Below are 18,407 nucleotides of genomic sequence, written 5' to 3'. Positions count from 1 at the left end.
GAGCGGATGAGAATTTAACAAAAGTAAGTCCTTCTTTTATAAAAATAGGCATATTTAAAATTACTTTAAAGGGACTTATAAGAAAATGGATAAAGTGAACGACATATCGAGAGTAGGAGGAGCTCAAAAGGCATCTTTAATTTCGGTGAAACGCAAAAAACTGATTGACGTGATAATTGCATGATTTGTAATGAACGTGGCAAGCGTGTCTTCTCCATCCTTAAACCAACCCCTTACCCAATCCTTAAATGATGAGGTAAAAAAACCACAGCTTATGGCTTTTAACCTCTCGATACCATCTCCATACATTTCGAAACTGTGCAAGACAAACTTCCTCTTCTACTTCTTCTTTATCTCCCTAGTAGAGCAAGAGAGCGTACTTCCTGCCTGACAACACAGATCTTCTGGCCCCTTAAGCACCATTAGCCAAAAGCGCATTGTGGGATGTGACTGCCTTATCCCTTCTTCTTCACCATAAGCCCTTGATATCTCCACAAGTGGTTAGAACTTTAGTGCGGAATCAGTAAATGACAGGATCACGTGAGCAACAAAATGGAGCGCTGGGTAATAAAAGTGGGATAGAAAAAGAAGTGATCAGCCCCCGATTGGTCGCTTTTAGAGGCTAACCCTCTTGCCCATAAATTTGCAGAAAGCACTGCGATTTCATTGTTTAAATCACCATGCTTAGTGGTCTGCCTTACCCACAATCTCTTCAATCCAACCCGTGACGTCGTTGTTTTTTTCTTTTTCTATCAGCATTTATTTTTTTAGGAAAAATTTATTTTGTCGATTTAAAACAGTGATTATGGACCTTTAAGAAGTGGAGATGAACAGAGTTGCCACCATACCTCATTACGCCGTACTACTGAATCCTGTGGTCTCAGCTTAAAGGGGACAAATCTTTCCTTGTTTTAATGAAATGATTGAGAAGTACTGGATTTCGGCATTAAGCTTTGAAAAAATTGTAATCCAAGTTTTGAATGCTATCAGGATCCCAGGGGTACAACCACCCCCTCTTGTCCTTCTTTGACCACTCGTACCTGAGGTAGAGCATCATTCAATCCAAATGCATCGCAAAGGAAAGGAATTTGAATTTCTTTTTGACTAGAGAAACTTATAGTTTATTTATTTTACTACTTTAAATGAAACAACTTGTAGAAACTATTTACCATTAAAGATGGAGAACTTATGTCACAGAGAAGAAAATCAATCTTCCTCGGAAGCTAATTTAGATTGTGAATAGCAACCATTTTGCAACAATAAAGCGCAAACTATAAAATTAGGAGAGTAGGTTTCGCCTTCTTTTGTTTAAAAAGGTGATGAAACCCCTTTTGAGGGACAGCCCCTTAATGTCAATAAACAGGTCAATTTCTTGGGTAATTTGAGCCTGAGCGCTCCTGAAGCCTCCAAGAAGTTGTAGATCACGACTCTAACAAGGGCTCATCGCAAAACATTGTCCTGTAATATCGGTTGATATTGAGCTGGCCTCAGCCTCACCTCACCAAACATGCGTTTCATCCTCATGTATCCCAAGAAGGAAATTGTTAAAGTGAATACCAGCCTCCATGGCCAGCTATTCTCAATGACATTTCTATATTCCATAAAAACTAGTTTAAATAACATTGGGGCGTAGAGCTGATGGAGGTATGTAATGTTAGGCATCATGGATAATGTAGGGGCAAAAGTGCAGTGAACAAAATCCAACGACAAATAATCTGGAAGGAGATTTTCTTGGATTACCAAGTCAGTTTTGCAGCTTATTTGTTAACGAGAATAAGAATGATTACAAACTGAACTCTAATGAAAGGTTTGGTTGCTAGAGGCATCTCATATTATGTCTAACTTTTCCCAGTTATACATTTCTGTCGGATGTGATTATGCGACTGTCTACTGAAATATAATGTAATGGTAATGGGGCACCGCTGTGGGGGAAAAACCCATTTCAATGAGTAAACTCCTTCATAAGGAACGGTTTTTATGAGGCTACAAAATTCTCCATTCTTTTTGTCCTTGTCACTTGATTCCCAATTCGATGCTGTATTCAATTTAATTACCAAAAGGTCTCACTTGTTCATGAAATTCACATTTTATGGCAAATGTATTAGCCACTTTTGATGGACATTGTCAAACTACCTGGCCCTGATGGAAGTTAGAATCTTAATTACGAGATAGAGATGACTTTTAAAGGTATACGAGGCTTTGGTAACCTTTCAATCATGAGGCCCACGGCTTCAGCCATCCTGAGCATATGCCTTCCTCGGTGGCACTTAGATAGGGTAACTTGGGCTGATTTAGACATTTTGATAGCTTGGACCGGATTCGTTCACCGCTGCTACTAATGTGATGCTCAGAGTCATCTATGCAGGCGTGAGGGAATATCATTGGATATAAATAGTAGTCGGTACCACTAGAATGTAGTCAATGTAATCGAAAAGCACAATTAATGCTGGCAACTCTGATACATTCTTGGTTAGAGATTTGCTCCTATAAAAATGATTAAACGGCAAAAAAGACTTGTTTGTAGATAGTTAGCTTTGAAAGGAATTCACTTTAACTCTGCTTGGACGTGGCAGGCGCTATCTTTTCCTAATTAGCTCATTTGCATTTCCACCCGATTTAGTTTCTGCGACAGATTTTCTATATAGCAATCAGAAAAAAATACTTAAAAGGGGAAAACGCTTTTGTAAGCAGAAGGAAAAACCCTCTAAGTCAGTACATTAATATCAAGATTTGTGAATGTTATCAATCCACACACCTTTGTGCTTTAGCGACAGACATTATTTTTGTGAAGTTTTACAAGAACTTGGAGGATTACGTCTTATAAATAGAAAATCAAATACACCTTTCTTTGTTTTAATGATTGAATACTCTCCCAACATAATGGTTTGACCGGAGTTTTCAGGCAAACCAGTTCCAGTTTGTAGACCTATTTTAGACTTGAATTATGTTTTTTTTTTTAAGAAATACGGGAAGCTTAAAAGGGAATCGCTAGTGCTGAGGAACATTTTGCGATGTTATTTTTAGAAACCTAGACAGGATAAGGCAAGTTTTAAGTGCCTGTTCTTCCATTAATATTCTAAAAAAAGCACAAAGTGAATTGATTGAACTTACATTATCATATAATAAGTTTTCGCCTTTACGCTTGCTAAGATTCTTTCCACCCCCTTCTAAACTTTTTAGAATACACTTACTAGGAGGAAAGCGTTTAAAATCACTAGCTGAGCTTTGAAAGTCCGCCAATTATTTGAATAAGGTGTAAAAGATTGATAATTTTATTTACACCTAATCAATTTTTAAACCAAAATCTCCCATTGTCTTAACGTGAACTAATTGCTAAGTGTATTCGAAGTTCATATTGATGGGTTCGGCTATTTCTAGCACATTAGAGAATTGGTCTGGTGGTACCTCTTGGCAAATCTACTGGGTCTGAAGTTTCGTTCTGCATGATAATCAGATTTAGAGAGACGAAGAACTTCGCTGGTCATCACGCTAGTCATAGGAATACTAGTCCAAAAGCCGAGTTCTTCATTGCAGCTTTGCTCCCACATTAGTGCTGACCAACTATATCTATCTGGGTTCTACCCAGCTGATGCTACAAATGTAGCTCATCGAAACTTCCCTGAAGCCAGTTGAAGACATAATACTCGGACAGAACGCATATTGTCTACGTAGAGAAGGGTTTGGGGCTGCTGTCATGGCCCAGAGGGAAGGCTACCCGACGAAAGTACTATGGAGTAGCACCTAAGTGGCGCCTCTGCCATAATCAGGCGTTAATCTAGCAACCAACGTATTACGCAATAACAAATTGTTGTTTTATTAATTAGCAAAAAGTATATAACTCCCTACATCTTTACCTTTGGATAACTCACTACCATTTTAGATCAGACTACGTGATTGTATAGCTCCTTGTTTATGAACTGGTGTTTACGTATGTGAGCTTGGACCTCGTTGCACTGCCAACTAGAACGGTTGATAAATAAAAACATCCTCGATCAAGATTTTAGTGTCAACGGCCTACGTACAACCGGAATACGATGTGTGCATGCTCTTTAGCTGAAGTGCCGAGTCCCAGGGATGTTTCCATAATTTTCCTCGATTTTGAATTCGATGTAGACATCAGCACTTCTGAGGTGTCTTCACGTTGTATTGTTTAATCAGAAGGAGATCATAGAAAACGCTAACTCGGGAATGATACTATATCGTTCGAAATGCGCTTAGTTAGAACCATCATCTGGGGATCATGCAGACACTTTTTATGACGGTAAGAACTTGTCAAATCCCTGTAATTGCATTATCAGGCAGAGATACCCCTCCTTGAGTACTTTACTCTCTATTGTCCTCTCTTTTATCCCACAAGAATCCTCAACTCACAATATATTGGTTGAACTACCCTGAAAGTTGTTTTTTGAACTTAGTTTTACGACCTTAGCCTAGCCAGATCTCCTAGAGGTAGGGAACCCTTTGACCAGTTTTTTGACCAGTGTTTGGAGGTGTGGTGACGAAACCAAAAAATGAATCACTGAAGGATGGAATAGGGAAGACTAGGAGTTACCTGTCATCGTTGGCTCAAGCCAGACATACTAGTTAGGATTTCCAGGAATATTAAGGGGGAGTGATGGGAAAACAATGCATTTATGCATGTTTACACTAACTGAGAAGGGAATGTTGTGTCTCAAAAGTATTAAAAATAAAAAACATAAAGTGTAGCTGAAAATTGTTACGTGGCTTTCATTCCTGTCCTGCGGAGAGAGAGGGCTGAGTGCGAATTCCAAAGAAGGTAAGTCATGTTATTATTTAAGGCTTTGTTCCCTACTGTTTCTTTTAAGTATCTAATTTGATGAGATTAAGTTACGCTATTGGCAAAGAGCCCTTCCAGGCAGATCAAAATATAAAAGTTTCCAGATTTGACATCAATAGGGATACTTAGAAGGGAAATACAGTGGAGACTTGGTGAGAATGTGTGACCCTAGAAAATGCTGCCTTTTAGACTTTCTGGAAGTTCCGCTATTCACTGGTAGTTTTCAAGCAATCTGAGGCTCTGTGCTTAAGTCCAACTCTCCTGATTGACTAAAGCCACGCGGTGGTAGATCTAAAACTCAAGCCACTAGAAGGAAGCTGCTTTGATGCTCTTTTGCATCAAAAATAAGAAGGTTTGCCTAACTGGTTCGGTTTTCACTTTTCTTTTTACAAACTACCTAATAAGGCATTGGACCCTTTGTACTGGTTAAGAACGAAAAGCTGGCCTGGTGAAGGATAATATTTACTGTTCCTCTGTAAAGATTCTTCTCTTGTGTAATTCCGTAATGTTGAGTCCAAAGGCTTCCCTGAAGACGACATAGTACTCGGGCAAAATATATAAGTTAGACATACCGTAGGACTTGGGATTACTGGCATGGCTTCGGGGTTAGTACCTGGCTAAGGTACGATGAGAGAACATCTTAGTGACCAAGAGTTAAACAAACACCCCATCTACTACATCCTCTCCACCCTTTTAAGCGTCGATATCAGCGCTCCCTTTGGTCAACCCCTAGCATCGTCCATCATAAAGTACTCGGTTCTGTAAGGCAAAACACACAAGCGCCAATCGTGCCAGTTGTCGAATTGCCATGCAGCTGAAGAGATACTTGATTTTAGCGTCAGAAATCCTTCTCATCAACTATGCTGGATCTGGGATTTTGTCCTGTATGGGAACTGTTTTGGTGAGATAGTGTGATGTGTTGGCCACCACCCATGTCTATCGCTAGTCTTAAGAACACAGACCTAAATCATAGCCTTGTAACAAAGGACGGGGTTTAGCATAGTTCCGTGGGGAGTGGGTTCCGCGTCTATTCCTTCTTGTCACATTTTTTCCCGTTTCAATGCCGATCACCTATTATCTATCTGCGTTCTACGCAGCTAGTAGAGAAGTGAAGGAGGCATCGCGTGTTCACCTATTTGATATACTCATACGGATAATGTAGACAGCTTCATAAAAAAGTTTCAGATTGTTCACGGTTAGCATCACTTCGGTCATCAGTCTTTTCTACAGATCATGGGAGTGGGGTAATTACCCGAGGTAGACGCCATTTTCAGCCCTTCTGTTGGATATAGTGACCAATTCTCCCACCCGCAGCATTGACACTTCTTCCGCCCTGCTAAGGCTTATTACTTGGAGGTAGAAATCAGAATAGTTTTCTTTTAAAGTAGGATTTCCTTTTCGTTGTCACCAATGCAGTGTCGTAAAACTCCTCTGAAGACAAAAGAAGACATTATACTCCACAGATTATATATTGCCGACATGTGGTAGAGCTTAAGGTGGCTGAAAAGGGCTGAAGGCTAAGTCGCTTGGCAGAGGTACAATGGCGGCGCCTCTACGTAACCTTTTGTCGAAACCGAGAATTAAACAAATACTTTGCGTATTACACGCAATGCATCCTAGGCTTCGATAGATCATCGTAAAAACGGCTATAACAGAACTTCCATACATAGGTGCATTGCTGGTTGACTTTCGTTTATGACCGGCGAGCATAGACCTCCCAAAGGTCTTACCAAAAATACGCCTGAGTGTTTCATCTTCTGGGCAAGTGGATAGTTGCGATTTTTTCATCTTCTTTCAAATGTCAAATCCACATGCACCGTCACCGTTTGAGTGTCTGGTGTCCGGTCCCGACATGATCAATCCACAAAATATGTTTCGGCTACAGGTGTAAGCGCAGCACCTGAGAGTCCCTCGTGGCTTATTTTGTGAGAATTTGTAAACACTAAGATTTTAGCAGCATGGACTGACAATTCGGTTTAAACAGCATAACAGATATTTTGGTTCAAATAGGGAAACAATAGAACTAAAGGTTTCTTTTTGTATTTTAATAATTTTCTTTTCTGACATGCAAAATGACGGGGGACCTTGAATCTCTACAGATTGTAGGTCCGCTCAGCAAGCTGATTTTGGGCATGCTGGTAGCTTATTCTGACATCAGGAAAGAGTCGGAGAGCGACACTTTAGCCCACAAACTGAAAGGAGAAATTCGGTTTTGTTTTCATTTTACGTCTATTTGTTTCTAAGCCTATTTAACCGCCTAGAACGACCTTGTTTCTTACATCCCCAGCACTTACAAGTGTGTGTATCTGCTTCTGCGTCCACGTTTTAGTGAATTAAGGGATGTCGCAAATTAGGACGTAAACAGATGCACAACTTGTGTTTAACCTGCTTCCAACCTCATTATTTACCTCCGTGATAGTGGACGATTTTGCTTCCAGCAAAATAAAAAAGCCGCGGCAATTATTTTTCATCTTTTCCTCAATAGGTTAAAAGCTGACAGATAATTCTACTTTGCCGGGATGTTTTGCCCTTAGGAGCAGCAAACAACCTACACCACCCCCTTCCTGTCCCCCAGCTAGCTACTCTTAATTTTACCTTACTTTTATACCCCATCTCTCTAGTCTGTCTCACTCATGGTCAGGTAAGTGTCTAGTGTCAAGACAAGGTGGTAATCATCACTTGGACACTTTTCTTTTAAGGGGATACGGAGGACAGGGTCTCTCATTCACTTTTGACACTGTCACTTTAATTGATTAGCCTAAAGCAAGCCTTTGAGCTGACCATCGATCTCTGCTCTGATTGGTTGACTTCCAAAAAGTAAGCGGTTTTTTTATTGGACCCACTAGACAAACAATTTTCTAGCAGTCAAACGTTGCTTTAGACGTATATCATGACACAATAAGCCTGTCAGTAAACAACCTACAGACAGCACGCATGAAAGAAACGGAGAGTAAAATTGTCGTTTTCGAAGCTTGTTGTCCATTGACCACAAATGCACGGCATGTGGCATATATTTACTTCACTTAACTTTCATGGTTTTCTCTTCCCATTTCAGATTCGAGGTGACACTATGCATCATCAGAAGCTCTTCTTGACAAGATAATCCTTGAGTGATGCGTTTCTATGAAGCTGTACGAGATGCTCAAGAAGCTTTGGAATCGAGCTAAATTTGGGATGATAGATTGAGCTAACTGACATACTGACAGAGGGACATATATTTTGACATTCCCAAACCCTTAATAACAGACGTCTCTGACCTGACAGAGAGAAAAATAGGAGAGACATTAACTACTATATAGCTCTGGAGTTGTGCAAAGACCTGTGAGTGGAGTCGGTGTTGCTTCAGCCCCCTTCATTGCTCACTCATTTGCTTCTTCGCGTCTGAGGGTGCATTTGTCGGCAGTCTAGTTACTCATTCTATTTCTCCTTGTACCCACCGTCAAGGGCCTGGGGTGAGAACTAAACCACTACGAATAGCGATTAGTTTGTAAAATGGGCTCGTCATAGAATGCCGTCAAGTCTTTAGGGAAGTGAAATTCGGTGGAATAACATTGAACTGACAAGATGCATCTTTCAAGTGTACTCATATTATTTTCAAAGCGCAGACTATTTTTTGGTGGTGGAAACTGCCAAATCGGCTAGCGAACCTCCAAAGTTAAAGCCCAAAAAAAAAACTCTCCTAAGAGCCTTTTTTGCCTAACCACGAGAGTTTGCCAACTTTAGTAGACTTTGCTCTTCTCCTATAGACTTTTTAGCTTTTCTCTATGTTATTTATTCTCCTGATATTACTTTGCACGTTCAGTCTAACCTCAAGCGCGCACTTATTCTTGACCGTGCTGCCAACAAAGTGGTGTGATGAAATGTAGCAAAAATACGCATTAAAATAATCAAAAAACTGTTTGAATGGAATAATCCTAATTCAAACAGAGTACTTTTAACATAAATGTCGTCCAAATTCGGGCGTCAGTTACCTTAACAACTTGAAAGCAAAGAGTTTTCTAGACCTTGAATTATCCAAAATATCTTTTATCTATTCCAAAGTTTGATTTTTATTAAGATAAATCAAGTCTGAATGGGTCTTAAGTTTATTGAGATTTTAGGATTTTGAGAAATGCTTTAAAATGCCTAATTTGTTTGAATGAACAATAATGGCTTGAAGTGCTGCCGGAGTCGGCTCTGCAGCTATAGGGGAATAATGGTTTACTGTTACCTATGAGCTGAGAGGCCGTAGACACGTGGACTCCCAACCCTGCAACCCAAGCGAAGGAAAAACTTACGTCGATAGAAAGGAGCAATGTAGTTATTTGTTTTGCATTTGAGCTCAAGTCTTTACGTGATTTTACCCCAAAGGAGGGTCGTTGTGGGTCCAGTCGGCATTCTCGTCTATCAAGTCCTCGTCGAGACGAACTACGTCTGCAAAGAATCTCGCTGAGGGATTGCACAGAAGGCCAAATTATGGCCTAAAGGGAGTACATACCGTAGTCCGATCGTTTTGTGATATCCTAGTTGCTATAGTATTGTGACTTCTTGCGAATTATGACCTCTTTACATTGGTGGCAGTGGCAAGCTAATTTGATCCTAAGATCAACTGCTGTGTTTTCTATTAGTGGATACTAAAGCTTAATGTGAAGGAAGGTGAGTATCTGCTGCTGATGTCGAATTTGTGAAGACTCCTAACGGAAGAGCTGAAAAGGTCATCGATTTCCGCGAGCTACCTTAGTCCCTTATTTTGCAGGAATTCTGTCCACTAGTCGTTAGCAATCTGGAAAACTTCGTAACGGCGCCGGCTACTGCTCCTATGTGACGATTTCAATTAAGTAAATACGCGATACATCTTCCACCTCTCTAATGGCCATGTGGAACCCAAATAGGTATATGGCTGGACAGCACAGAAGTGAAAACAAAGTGTCAAGGATGAATAGGCGCGAAACCTCATCTCCCCAAAACTATTTTAAACTCCATCTCCTATTAAATGGCTGCTTTTAAGCCAGTATTTTTACAACTGGCAATGGGCATGTGAGATGACTAACACATTCCTCCTTTCCCTCAATATAGATTTAATGGAATTCCAGAGGGGATAAACGACGTTGGAGACAAATATTTTTTTTCCGCCCCAACTACCCAAAGTACAAACGCGCACGCATGGACGCACACACATAACTGAAGTGGATCCGAGACTGGGAGTCCCCTGTGGCCTCTCCATACCGCATTCCTATTGCGCACATATTCCCCTCACCCCACCCGCCTTCCATCAAGTGGTGTGAAATGGTGAAATTTGCGGTGGATCTAAGCCCTTAGTCAGGCGAACGGGTGACTGGCGTGACTTACGTTAAAAACTCGAATGTTTTCTGCTAATTTTTTACTGGCTGAAAGAAAATTACCCCCTGCGACGAAAAATTTACCTCCGAAGTTAGAAAAATTGACTATGATAACAGTGTAGTGTCCTTGCTTGCCCTTCATTGTCCTCTACATACTTGCTTCAAAGAAGTTAAAACAAAGTTTAACTTAGCTTTTTGATGGCATAAAATAGTCAGAAGTACTGAGAGCACTATCGAGCATATATTCTGATAGACTTGCTCCTAGTAGCACATATATTTGACTTACCCATTTCCTTATCTAGATCTCCAAGCCATAACTTTGTGGCATTGGGTCCCAATTTGCCGTGTCCTATTGAAAGAATAAGACGCTCTAGACTGGAGTAGTTGGTTTTTCCCATTATCTTTTTCCGATTTGTATTTTGAAGGACACCTAGTCAGCTTTTATGGCTTGGCTTTGTATCTTATTGTTGTGAATCCATCCATCTTACCCTCAATCGAGACCTCCCATATGAATAGCTCATTTTCCTGATTATAATTGCCTGCCAGAAGGAAATATCTCAAATCATCGCATTGACATGCACTGAGCACTCGTACGTTTATTGGCTATAAGCCCGTTAGCCATCCATCTCTTTAGATACACTTAGGAGCTGAGTTTAAAGTTACTTCTAAATAAGAAAGTCTTCCATTCTAAAATAATGGGGTAATTTGGCAAAGAATTAGGCAGATTTAAAACACGTAGGAGCTTGGTTCCTAAAGCGACATAACATAATTAATAGCAGGTAAGAAGCGCTCACAGGCACAAATTGGCAGATGGCGGATAGGTGCGATCAACCTAGGCAATGATGCCAACTTTTAGTCATAAATTTTGCACACTCCTGCTCATCTCAAGATTTGTACGTTTGGTCCTTTCCTGGCGCCACAATAAAAACATGTATACTTTTTAGGAAAAAATGTAGGGGTACAAAATTTTAGCTTTGAAATTCTTGATCTACTGGAATTGGTTAGATTCTGTAACCAATTTTTATACTCGCTCATTACTTTTGACAAAAACAAATGGCAATGCTTCCTATTTTAAACCAAATCAAATCCAAATGACCTTATTATGTAGAAAGGCGAGTAGGGAGTTATTTTTACTTTTTGGAGTATAATTATTGAAATGATGACATCACACAGAAAGTTGCTTTATTGTATTAAAAGTGTCAGTGATTGGCAATGTACCCTTCAATTCTGTCACGTAATTTATAATACTGTTTTCTGATTGACTTGCAGCAAAAAATTTCTTTTATTTGACCACTTTTTAGACAGACAAACGTTCTCCTGATTGGTCTCTGACCGGTTCTTAAATCCCCGATCTCTTACTCCCGCAGCACCTATTCAAGCCTAAAAGTTTGTGCTTGATTTCATCACAGCACACTCCGGATGCGATTGTTATCCATGAAATTCTGGGCGCTAGAAAACTGCCTGTTTAGAAATAATCGGAAGCGGTGGGATGAAGGTGTTATTCTGGCAATAAAAAGCGTGACACTTCCTACCGCAAAACTTGTCTGTAAGTAGATTTGCAAATTTCTAGGGGGAGAAGGAGGAGAGAAAGCTATTTCTTCCTTCCTCCGCGCTCCCCTAATTCTCCTTTAAATGCTAGTTACCAATTTTTTACAATGACAACCAAATACGGAAGTGAGTAGAAGTAATTCGCTTATTCTGAAGACAAGCTCACCTTTTTCAATAAAAACGTGCAGTTTCGCGTTTTTAGGAAGGAATGGTTAATTCAAACGCCTAAGATTTTTTATAAAGCAACTGAAGTTGTGCTCTGCAATTAAAAAGACCAATTTGTGAATGCAAAAAAGCAGATGTGGACTGAATTAGAGGTGCTTTGAAATATTTTTGCTGTTTTCCCCTTTCACTCCCCGATTTAAGACTCTTGCATTAGTGCCACGTCCCATGGTAATGTGAAATTTTAGAAACGCTCAAAGCGGCACAAGGGAATCAGAGCGTGTCTTCCCCGAAAGGATTGGATGGCGCCTACCCAGTCAGGAAGTTAGTCCAATCTGACCGCCTGCTACCCATTCAAAGAAAATGTTCAACATACAACCTTTCTGACTGAGAATAATCAAAAAATGTATTGTTTACGTTTGCAGCCAACAATCATAGCTCAAAATCCAACATTTTAAAAAATCAGTGCCCAAGTATTTCAATACTAAAATCATCGTGAGTCGAGAAGCAAGCAGTATATACCTTCTGCCGAATAATTTTGTTTTCGAAACGTCATTGGCTATCCATGTGATACAACTATTGGTGGCTGAAAAAATAATATCTAACTAAGTCACCTAAGTGTCGAAAACTGTTTTTTCTCACCTAAGGGTGTTGGATTCATTAACGGTGCCCCATTTCTTGAGTAAAGTTGTAAGATACAAACATAAAATAAAGTGGCAAATATCAAATCGCCTCTCACCTTTCTTAATAAAGCTTAAATACAGATTGGCGCAATGTAAATTCTATGGAAATTTTAATAGTCTCCTGCTACAAATCTTGGTGTCTGAAGCTAACTATGGAACTACACTTTCCCATGACAAAAGATAGCAAGTAACTTGACAGAGCTAATGTTCCTAAACAATAAAGGCCTTTTTGGCTTCCGAAGGCCAGAAATCTAGCCCCGTCAACATCCAAATCTGTCGTACTGCCACTTTCATACTGCCTATTCTGGGATGGCAAACAGACTCCTATACCTTTGAGGCGATGTTAAGTTAATCAATCAGCGTCTCCAGTCCTCTGTCCCATCCTAAAAAACTAATCTATGTCGTATTTTTTGAGAAATGGGAAATGACGTCCCACTAATAGATTGGCACGAGTCGTGACTGTCTTTTATACCACGTGAAGCAGGAAAACTCCTTCCTACCAAGCAAACAAACGAGTAGGCAGGACGACGGCTAATGACCGATTGCTTTGGAGGAGAGAGTTAACTAGGGCCATATCTGTTGGCTTAACGACCCTTGAATTGCGGAGGTCATGTCCTATCACAAATCAATTAGCCAGAAAACAAATCAATGTAATGCTTTTCATTAAGGCAAAAGATTATCTTTAAAGCATCTTGTCATCCGTTAACGAAGAGCATGTGACAGTTGTGGTCTTACCAGCCTCCATGCTTGGCTTTGACTCCTCACCGCTAAAACTGAATACGGGTAAATTAATCCCCATTTGGTTTGGCTACGGGCTACGCAATTGTCTTTTCGTCGTGAAGAATAGAAAATTTGCCTGACGGCATATGAGTAGTTTATAACCTTCTCTCAACTCTGTTTCATAAATTTGGGGAAAAATCATGCACAGCTTCGCAATCGTCTGTAGCTTGGTCTATAAAGCCGACAAACATGTAAAATTATTTTAGCTGATATTTTATGGTCTAAGGAGTCAAAATAAGCTTGAACATCGTAAGGAGTACCGCATTGAAAATATGCATTCAACGAGTCCACGTCCGCCTCTCAAGGGCCTTTTTGGTCGCTTGATAAATTCATTTTTCGTCTGTAGTAAAAGTTGAAGACCATAAATGCCCACTTCCCCCTTGGATGTCAAAAAATAAGGTGAACGAAGACTGGGTTATTCAAATCGACTACTCATGGTCTCTATAGTTTAATCTGCAGTCTCCTACACACTCTAATAACGCTTCCGTTTTTTTCCTTTTTCACCTCAGGTTCTAAATTTCTAATCAGAAAAAAGTGGTTAGAAAGAGAGTTTATGAGATCGAAGCGGTCTGGGGGGAGTCAGAGTCCATCCCCCTTCGATGATTGAATGACACCACCTTGGAGACAAAGTAGATTTAAATTGACCATCTATCACCTGAAAAGGTGTTGCCAAACAAATTTTCACATCACATTTTACTCGTTATTTAAGTATTTTATTTCAAATTGCCAAAATTAAAATCTTGGATTTTTTACCTTACTTCTTAGAGGGTGATTGTTCCCCAAAGAACTTGAGCTGCGTCTTAAACTTTGCCCATTTTGTCATCTAATAAATTTCTCTCTTGTGGGTTTTTGACTTGGTGCTTGGTAGGGAAAATGTACTAATCCCCAAGGAATAGCTTTGTTTGGCTTCAAACGGATTAATTACCTTTGTATTCTACCTTTTCTATATAACGATAGCAAAAACTTTAATCGGCAATTTTAAGGCTTTGGGGCTATTTTAATTTCGCTCTAGAGTGTCCTTGTAGAGCTGGTTTAAAGAGCAGTTACCTCGGGTTTATATTTATTGGTTCTGCAAACAGAAAAATTAAAGTAGCGTATTAATCTCATGTTCCTTAAAAAAATCTTTAAATAATTTAATAGTGAGTGGACATCTTAAAGTTATCCTTTTTCTATCTTGAGAGCACTTTAAACCTAGGTCGTAAAGAATTCTAAAATTTACCCACATGAGTAAAGTGAAATAGTCTTATGGCTCACAAAGCTCTCTCTGATCCCCAAGGAGGAGGACTAACTCTGGTCCAGCACAAAACGGTGCGCAGTGGTATCCCCTAATAGATCTTATTCATTCAAGAATTTGAAGCTAGGGAGAGGAAAGAAAAATCACGGAAATATTATATAGATATATTTGCATATTAAAACTAACAGCTACTATCAGAGAGTGATAAGTAGGCAACCGTGTGGTGAGGAGGAAAAAGGTATTTGCCGTGTACTCAATGCCTCTTCACAAGTTAGGACTTGACCATTTGGGGTCGCGTTGATGAAATAAATAAGGAGATAGAAAGGAGGAATGAGCCTAAATGTAAATTAACTGTAGCTGACTGGTATTTTTCTTGGCCTCGCGTAATGCAGCTGTACGGATTACGGAAAATGATTCCATTCTTCTTTCCTTTCTGACCAAAAAACCTATGTCTTTAGCCTGTTTGAGACCCAAGCCACGGATGTGGCATGCAAAACTGTAGTACACGACATTGTCATCCGTTTTTTTAAGTTGAGCAACGAAAGGATTTGGGAAAGGAGACTTTACGAATTCCACTGTGACTGCGTTTGCTCCTCCACAGACGTTTTAACCTGTTCATCCGAAAACATTATTGACGAACCACGTAAAAATGTTTCGTATTGTTTGACAAGCCATAACGTGCTTCCCTATCCTACCTAAGGTTTAGTCCTCTAGATAGGAGGTAGTGGCTAGAGGAAGGTACTATGAGTTGTGGTATTGCAAATGGTACAAAGGACTCCAGTTTGATAAGGGCATCAGAGTTTGTTTGCCCCCTGGAGGTTGGGCTGGGCCTTTTTAGCCACAAAGTTGAGCCAATCTGACCGCCTGCATTCAAACAAACCTGTAATATACGGTAGTGTCGCACAATTTTGCTCACCATCTTATTTCGTTAGAGCAAACTGCCAATCCGATATATTTTTAAATACGTTTCGAAGACAACAGCGGATTAAAAAATCTATCTTGAAGATAGCCACCCACTGGGCCATTTTATGGTTGACCACCCTTGATGCTAAATTATCCACATTGAGAGGACTTGGACATCACCTGGAGAGAATTAATCTACTCTGTTTTTTAATTTCGGCTTCTTCTGACCTTACACCCTCAGTTTACTGTTTGAATGAAAAGGATTCCCATCGAATTAGCATAAAAATACCACTTTACCCGTAGGGGTAAAGTTAGGTGACATTAAGAAAGCCCTTGTGATGCTGGCAACCGTCTTCACGAGGCAATAAATGAGAAAGCAACCCTAACCCTGCCGTGATGTCGTGTTCTGCAGGAATGCTATAAAAAAATGAAGTGGAGATGCTGCCCCAACTTCCACTTACTCATTTCTTCGATGACAACCGAGGGGATTAGAACTAATCTCTTTAGCCTCAAGAAAACCGGGTTTATAAAGTGAAATTCGTAGCCAGCCTGTGTTGCCTTAAAAACTTATTAATTCAACAAACAAGCTATTTGGAGAAGATTTTTGCATATATTTAGCTACCCTGGCTAATATTCAAACGAATTACAATTGCTACTTATGCAGCCGACTCATCCGCCCACGCAAATGATGGATTAAAAGTTACTTTTTTGCACCAAGTAAAACGATTTTTACAATTTTAGTTCTCAAAGAGCTAAAAGTACCCAAGTTTACGGTTAATTACGCTTGATGCACTTGTCAACGAATGTCAATAGGCCTTTATGACAGCCAAGTTGTCCTTTCTTCCGTTTACTTATCCGGGTATCGTTGAGAAAAGAATGTTTGCTGCCTGATTAACTGGCTGGATTGTATTAACAAATAGCTTTTTGTATTTCAGCATTTGTTAAACTGTCCCGAAAATGATGCATTCACTGTCTCAAATTCCCAAGACACTCTCTGCACTGTAAAAGCGGACTATGGAAGTATTTTTGGCCTAAGATCAATTCCCCCAATACAGTAGAACCACATTATTCATTCAGTGTAGAGAAAGCACCATGCTTACAAGACGACACAAGAACTTATCCTTCTTGCTACCCTTCAGAGTGGAAGAGAAGAAGGAATATACCGCGTTACCTTCATCCTCCGCATTTCCTCAATTATATTTTTTCAGGCGATTAACATCAGCAACTCGAGGCGCAGATGGAATCCGGTGGTTGAGAACGAAAAGTGAGTAAGAGAAAATAATGACTGGAGCCAACTTGTTTGCTTTTTAGAAACAGAAATTTCCAGAACGGTGAGATTTACGGATAGCAGGCGCCTCGGTGAGAAAGAAATGTTGGGTGTAATGTTGATCATTTGGAAAATAAAAGACAAAATTTTCATCCTATACGCCCCAACTACACAACAAGATGTAGAAATTGGATTCACTGCCTCAAAAGAGGTCAGTGAGAAAGAGAAATTCATTCTCGAATTGTTGGGTTATCCCAATAGTTGGTAGATCAAGCCACGCCTAACCACTATGCCTCCAGATAGAATAGATGGCACCCAAGGATAGTGGTTCCGTGCTCCGTACACGGAAGACCAGTCGGCTCTGTTTAATCAACTCACAGGTCATTTTTTTTCTTTACCTACAGCAAACAAGATTTCGAGAGTAAGTTTCGCCAAATCGGCCAAAGGTTGACAATACCTAATTTGGGTAAGTGATACCTCTAAAAGGGATTGAGGGCTTTTCAAAATTTTCTTTCATCCCTTCATTTCGTGTCCTTTTGTCAATTAATATTGAAGAAGCCAATGAGTGCGACGCGTTTTTTCGGCATTTTAACGTTACTTTCAGTAGTAGGAGAAGTGCCAACTTCCTCCCCACTAAGTGGTCACTACAGTTCATTACCTGACTGCATTTCTTGTAGGCAACTCACAAACTTTACCGCAAAGAATCATTTAGGGCCAATTTTGATGTTTTGGAAGTTTTCTTTTCCTCCTGAACATTCTAGAGGCTTTTGTACCTTCCATTCTCATTCACTCTTCCTCTTTTGTTGGTGTCACAGAGAAGCCAATAAAAATTTTATAGATTCGTAAAAATGGGACCACCTCCAGACTCCAGCCGCCTACACCATACTCCCAGACGGGTCAACATACGGACAGACATCCGTATGTGCTTATCCAATATTTCACACTTCCAAGGTACCACCTCACCTCTAAAGACCACAAATTATTTACTTACTGAAGACCTAATAGCCCAGCCGACATCTATCTAAAGGGCATAAAACCATCCAAAACTGTATTAGAAAGACTTCTTCAAAAATACCCAAACCAGTAATAGAGACATTCAAACAGCAGCAAAATTTAATCGCCTGAAAGGATGGAAGTGAGTTACTGCCTAATTCTCGCCCTCACCCCCGTATCCCCTGATGACATTTCTCCAAGTCAGGACCGGAGCTTTGGGAACTTAAAGTGAAATTAAAAGGAAGGTATCTAAAATGTTTGCTTTTTTAGGCAAAACACCTCCGATAGGTGGGTCTCATTGAAGAACATTGGATCATAGTGGAGATTAATTCAACACGCAGAATAATCTCCAAAGTTTCTTGTGATTATTTCCGTTTTACACGCTCTCCAAATGAAAAACTTCCAGCCGAGTTACCCCCTCTATATCTGTTATAAATTGAGTCGTCACTTGTTGCAGATTAAAAGTTCCATGCCCATATTGGCTTTCATCCCATGAAGCTTCCAACCGGATAGTCAATGGGTAAGACTTCAGACTGCGGCATTGAGTAAGCAAAAGGGGGTACAGTGAGTACATACATGTCCGACATGTAGCTAGTGGAGACTTACAAAGACTGCTTATAGAAACTAAATTAACCTTAGTCTTGACATTTGGGTTGTTGTCAATACATCTAAAAATATTTCTGATTTAAATGTACCAAGCAGGAGGGGGTGCGTGAAAGCA

The 18,407-nt window shown here is 40.0% G+C and overlaps 1 protein-coding gene across 1 annotated transcript in view; it reads right to left on the bottom strand. All coding sequences in view use genetic code 11, as the record gives it.

The window, feature by feature from the left end:
* Positions 1-2,777: 2,777 nt before the first annotated feature.
* EGR_05111 (hypothetical protein) overlaps positions 2,778-18,407 on the bottom strand; it is a gene marked incomplete at both ends in the record, with an annotated part of 17,423 nt that continues 1,793 nt past the window's right edge. Inside the window, 12 exons of the mRNA XM_024494360.1 lie at positions 2,778-2,936; positions 3,112-3,223; positions 4,582-4,671; positions 8,607-8,729; positions 8,770-8,828; positions 10,273-10,307; positions 11,155-11,182; positions 12,177-12,213; positions 12,244-12,412; positions 12,469-12,569; positions 13,916-13,985; positions 18,263-18,354. Of these exons, the coding sequence (XP_024351146.1) occupies positions 2,778-2,936; positions 3,112-3,223; positions 4,582-4,671; positions 8,607-8,729; positions 8,770-8,828; positions 10,273-10,307; positions 11,155-11,182; positions 12,177-12,213; positions 12,244-12,412; positions 12,469-12,569; positions 13,916-13,985; positions 18,263-18,354 (1,075 nt within the window). The remainder of the gene's footprint in view (positions 2,937-3,111; positions 3,224-4,581; positions 4,672-8,606; positions 8,730-8,769; positions 8,829-10,272; positions 10,308-11,154; positions 11,183-12,176; positions 12,214-12,243; positions 12,413-12,468; positions 12,570-13,915; positions 13,986-18,262; positions 18,355-18,407) is intronic.

The sequence above is a fragment of the Echinococcus granulosus genome (genome assembly GCF_000524195.1).
Source record: "Echinococcus granulosus chromosome Unknown EG_S00036, whole genome shotgun sequence".
Lineage (NCBI taxonomy): Eukaryota > Metazoa > Platyhelminthes > Cestoda > Cyclophyllidea > Taeniidae > Echinococcus > Echinococcus granulosus.
Note: the sequence above shows the minus strand (reverse complement) of the source record. Positions and strands in the feature narration are given on the sequence as shown.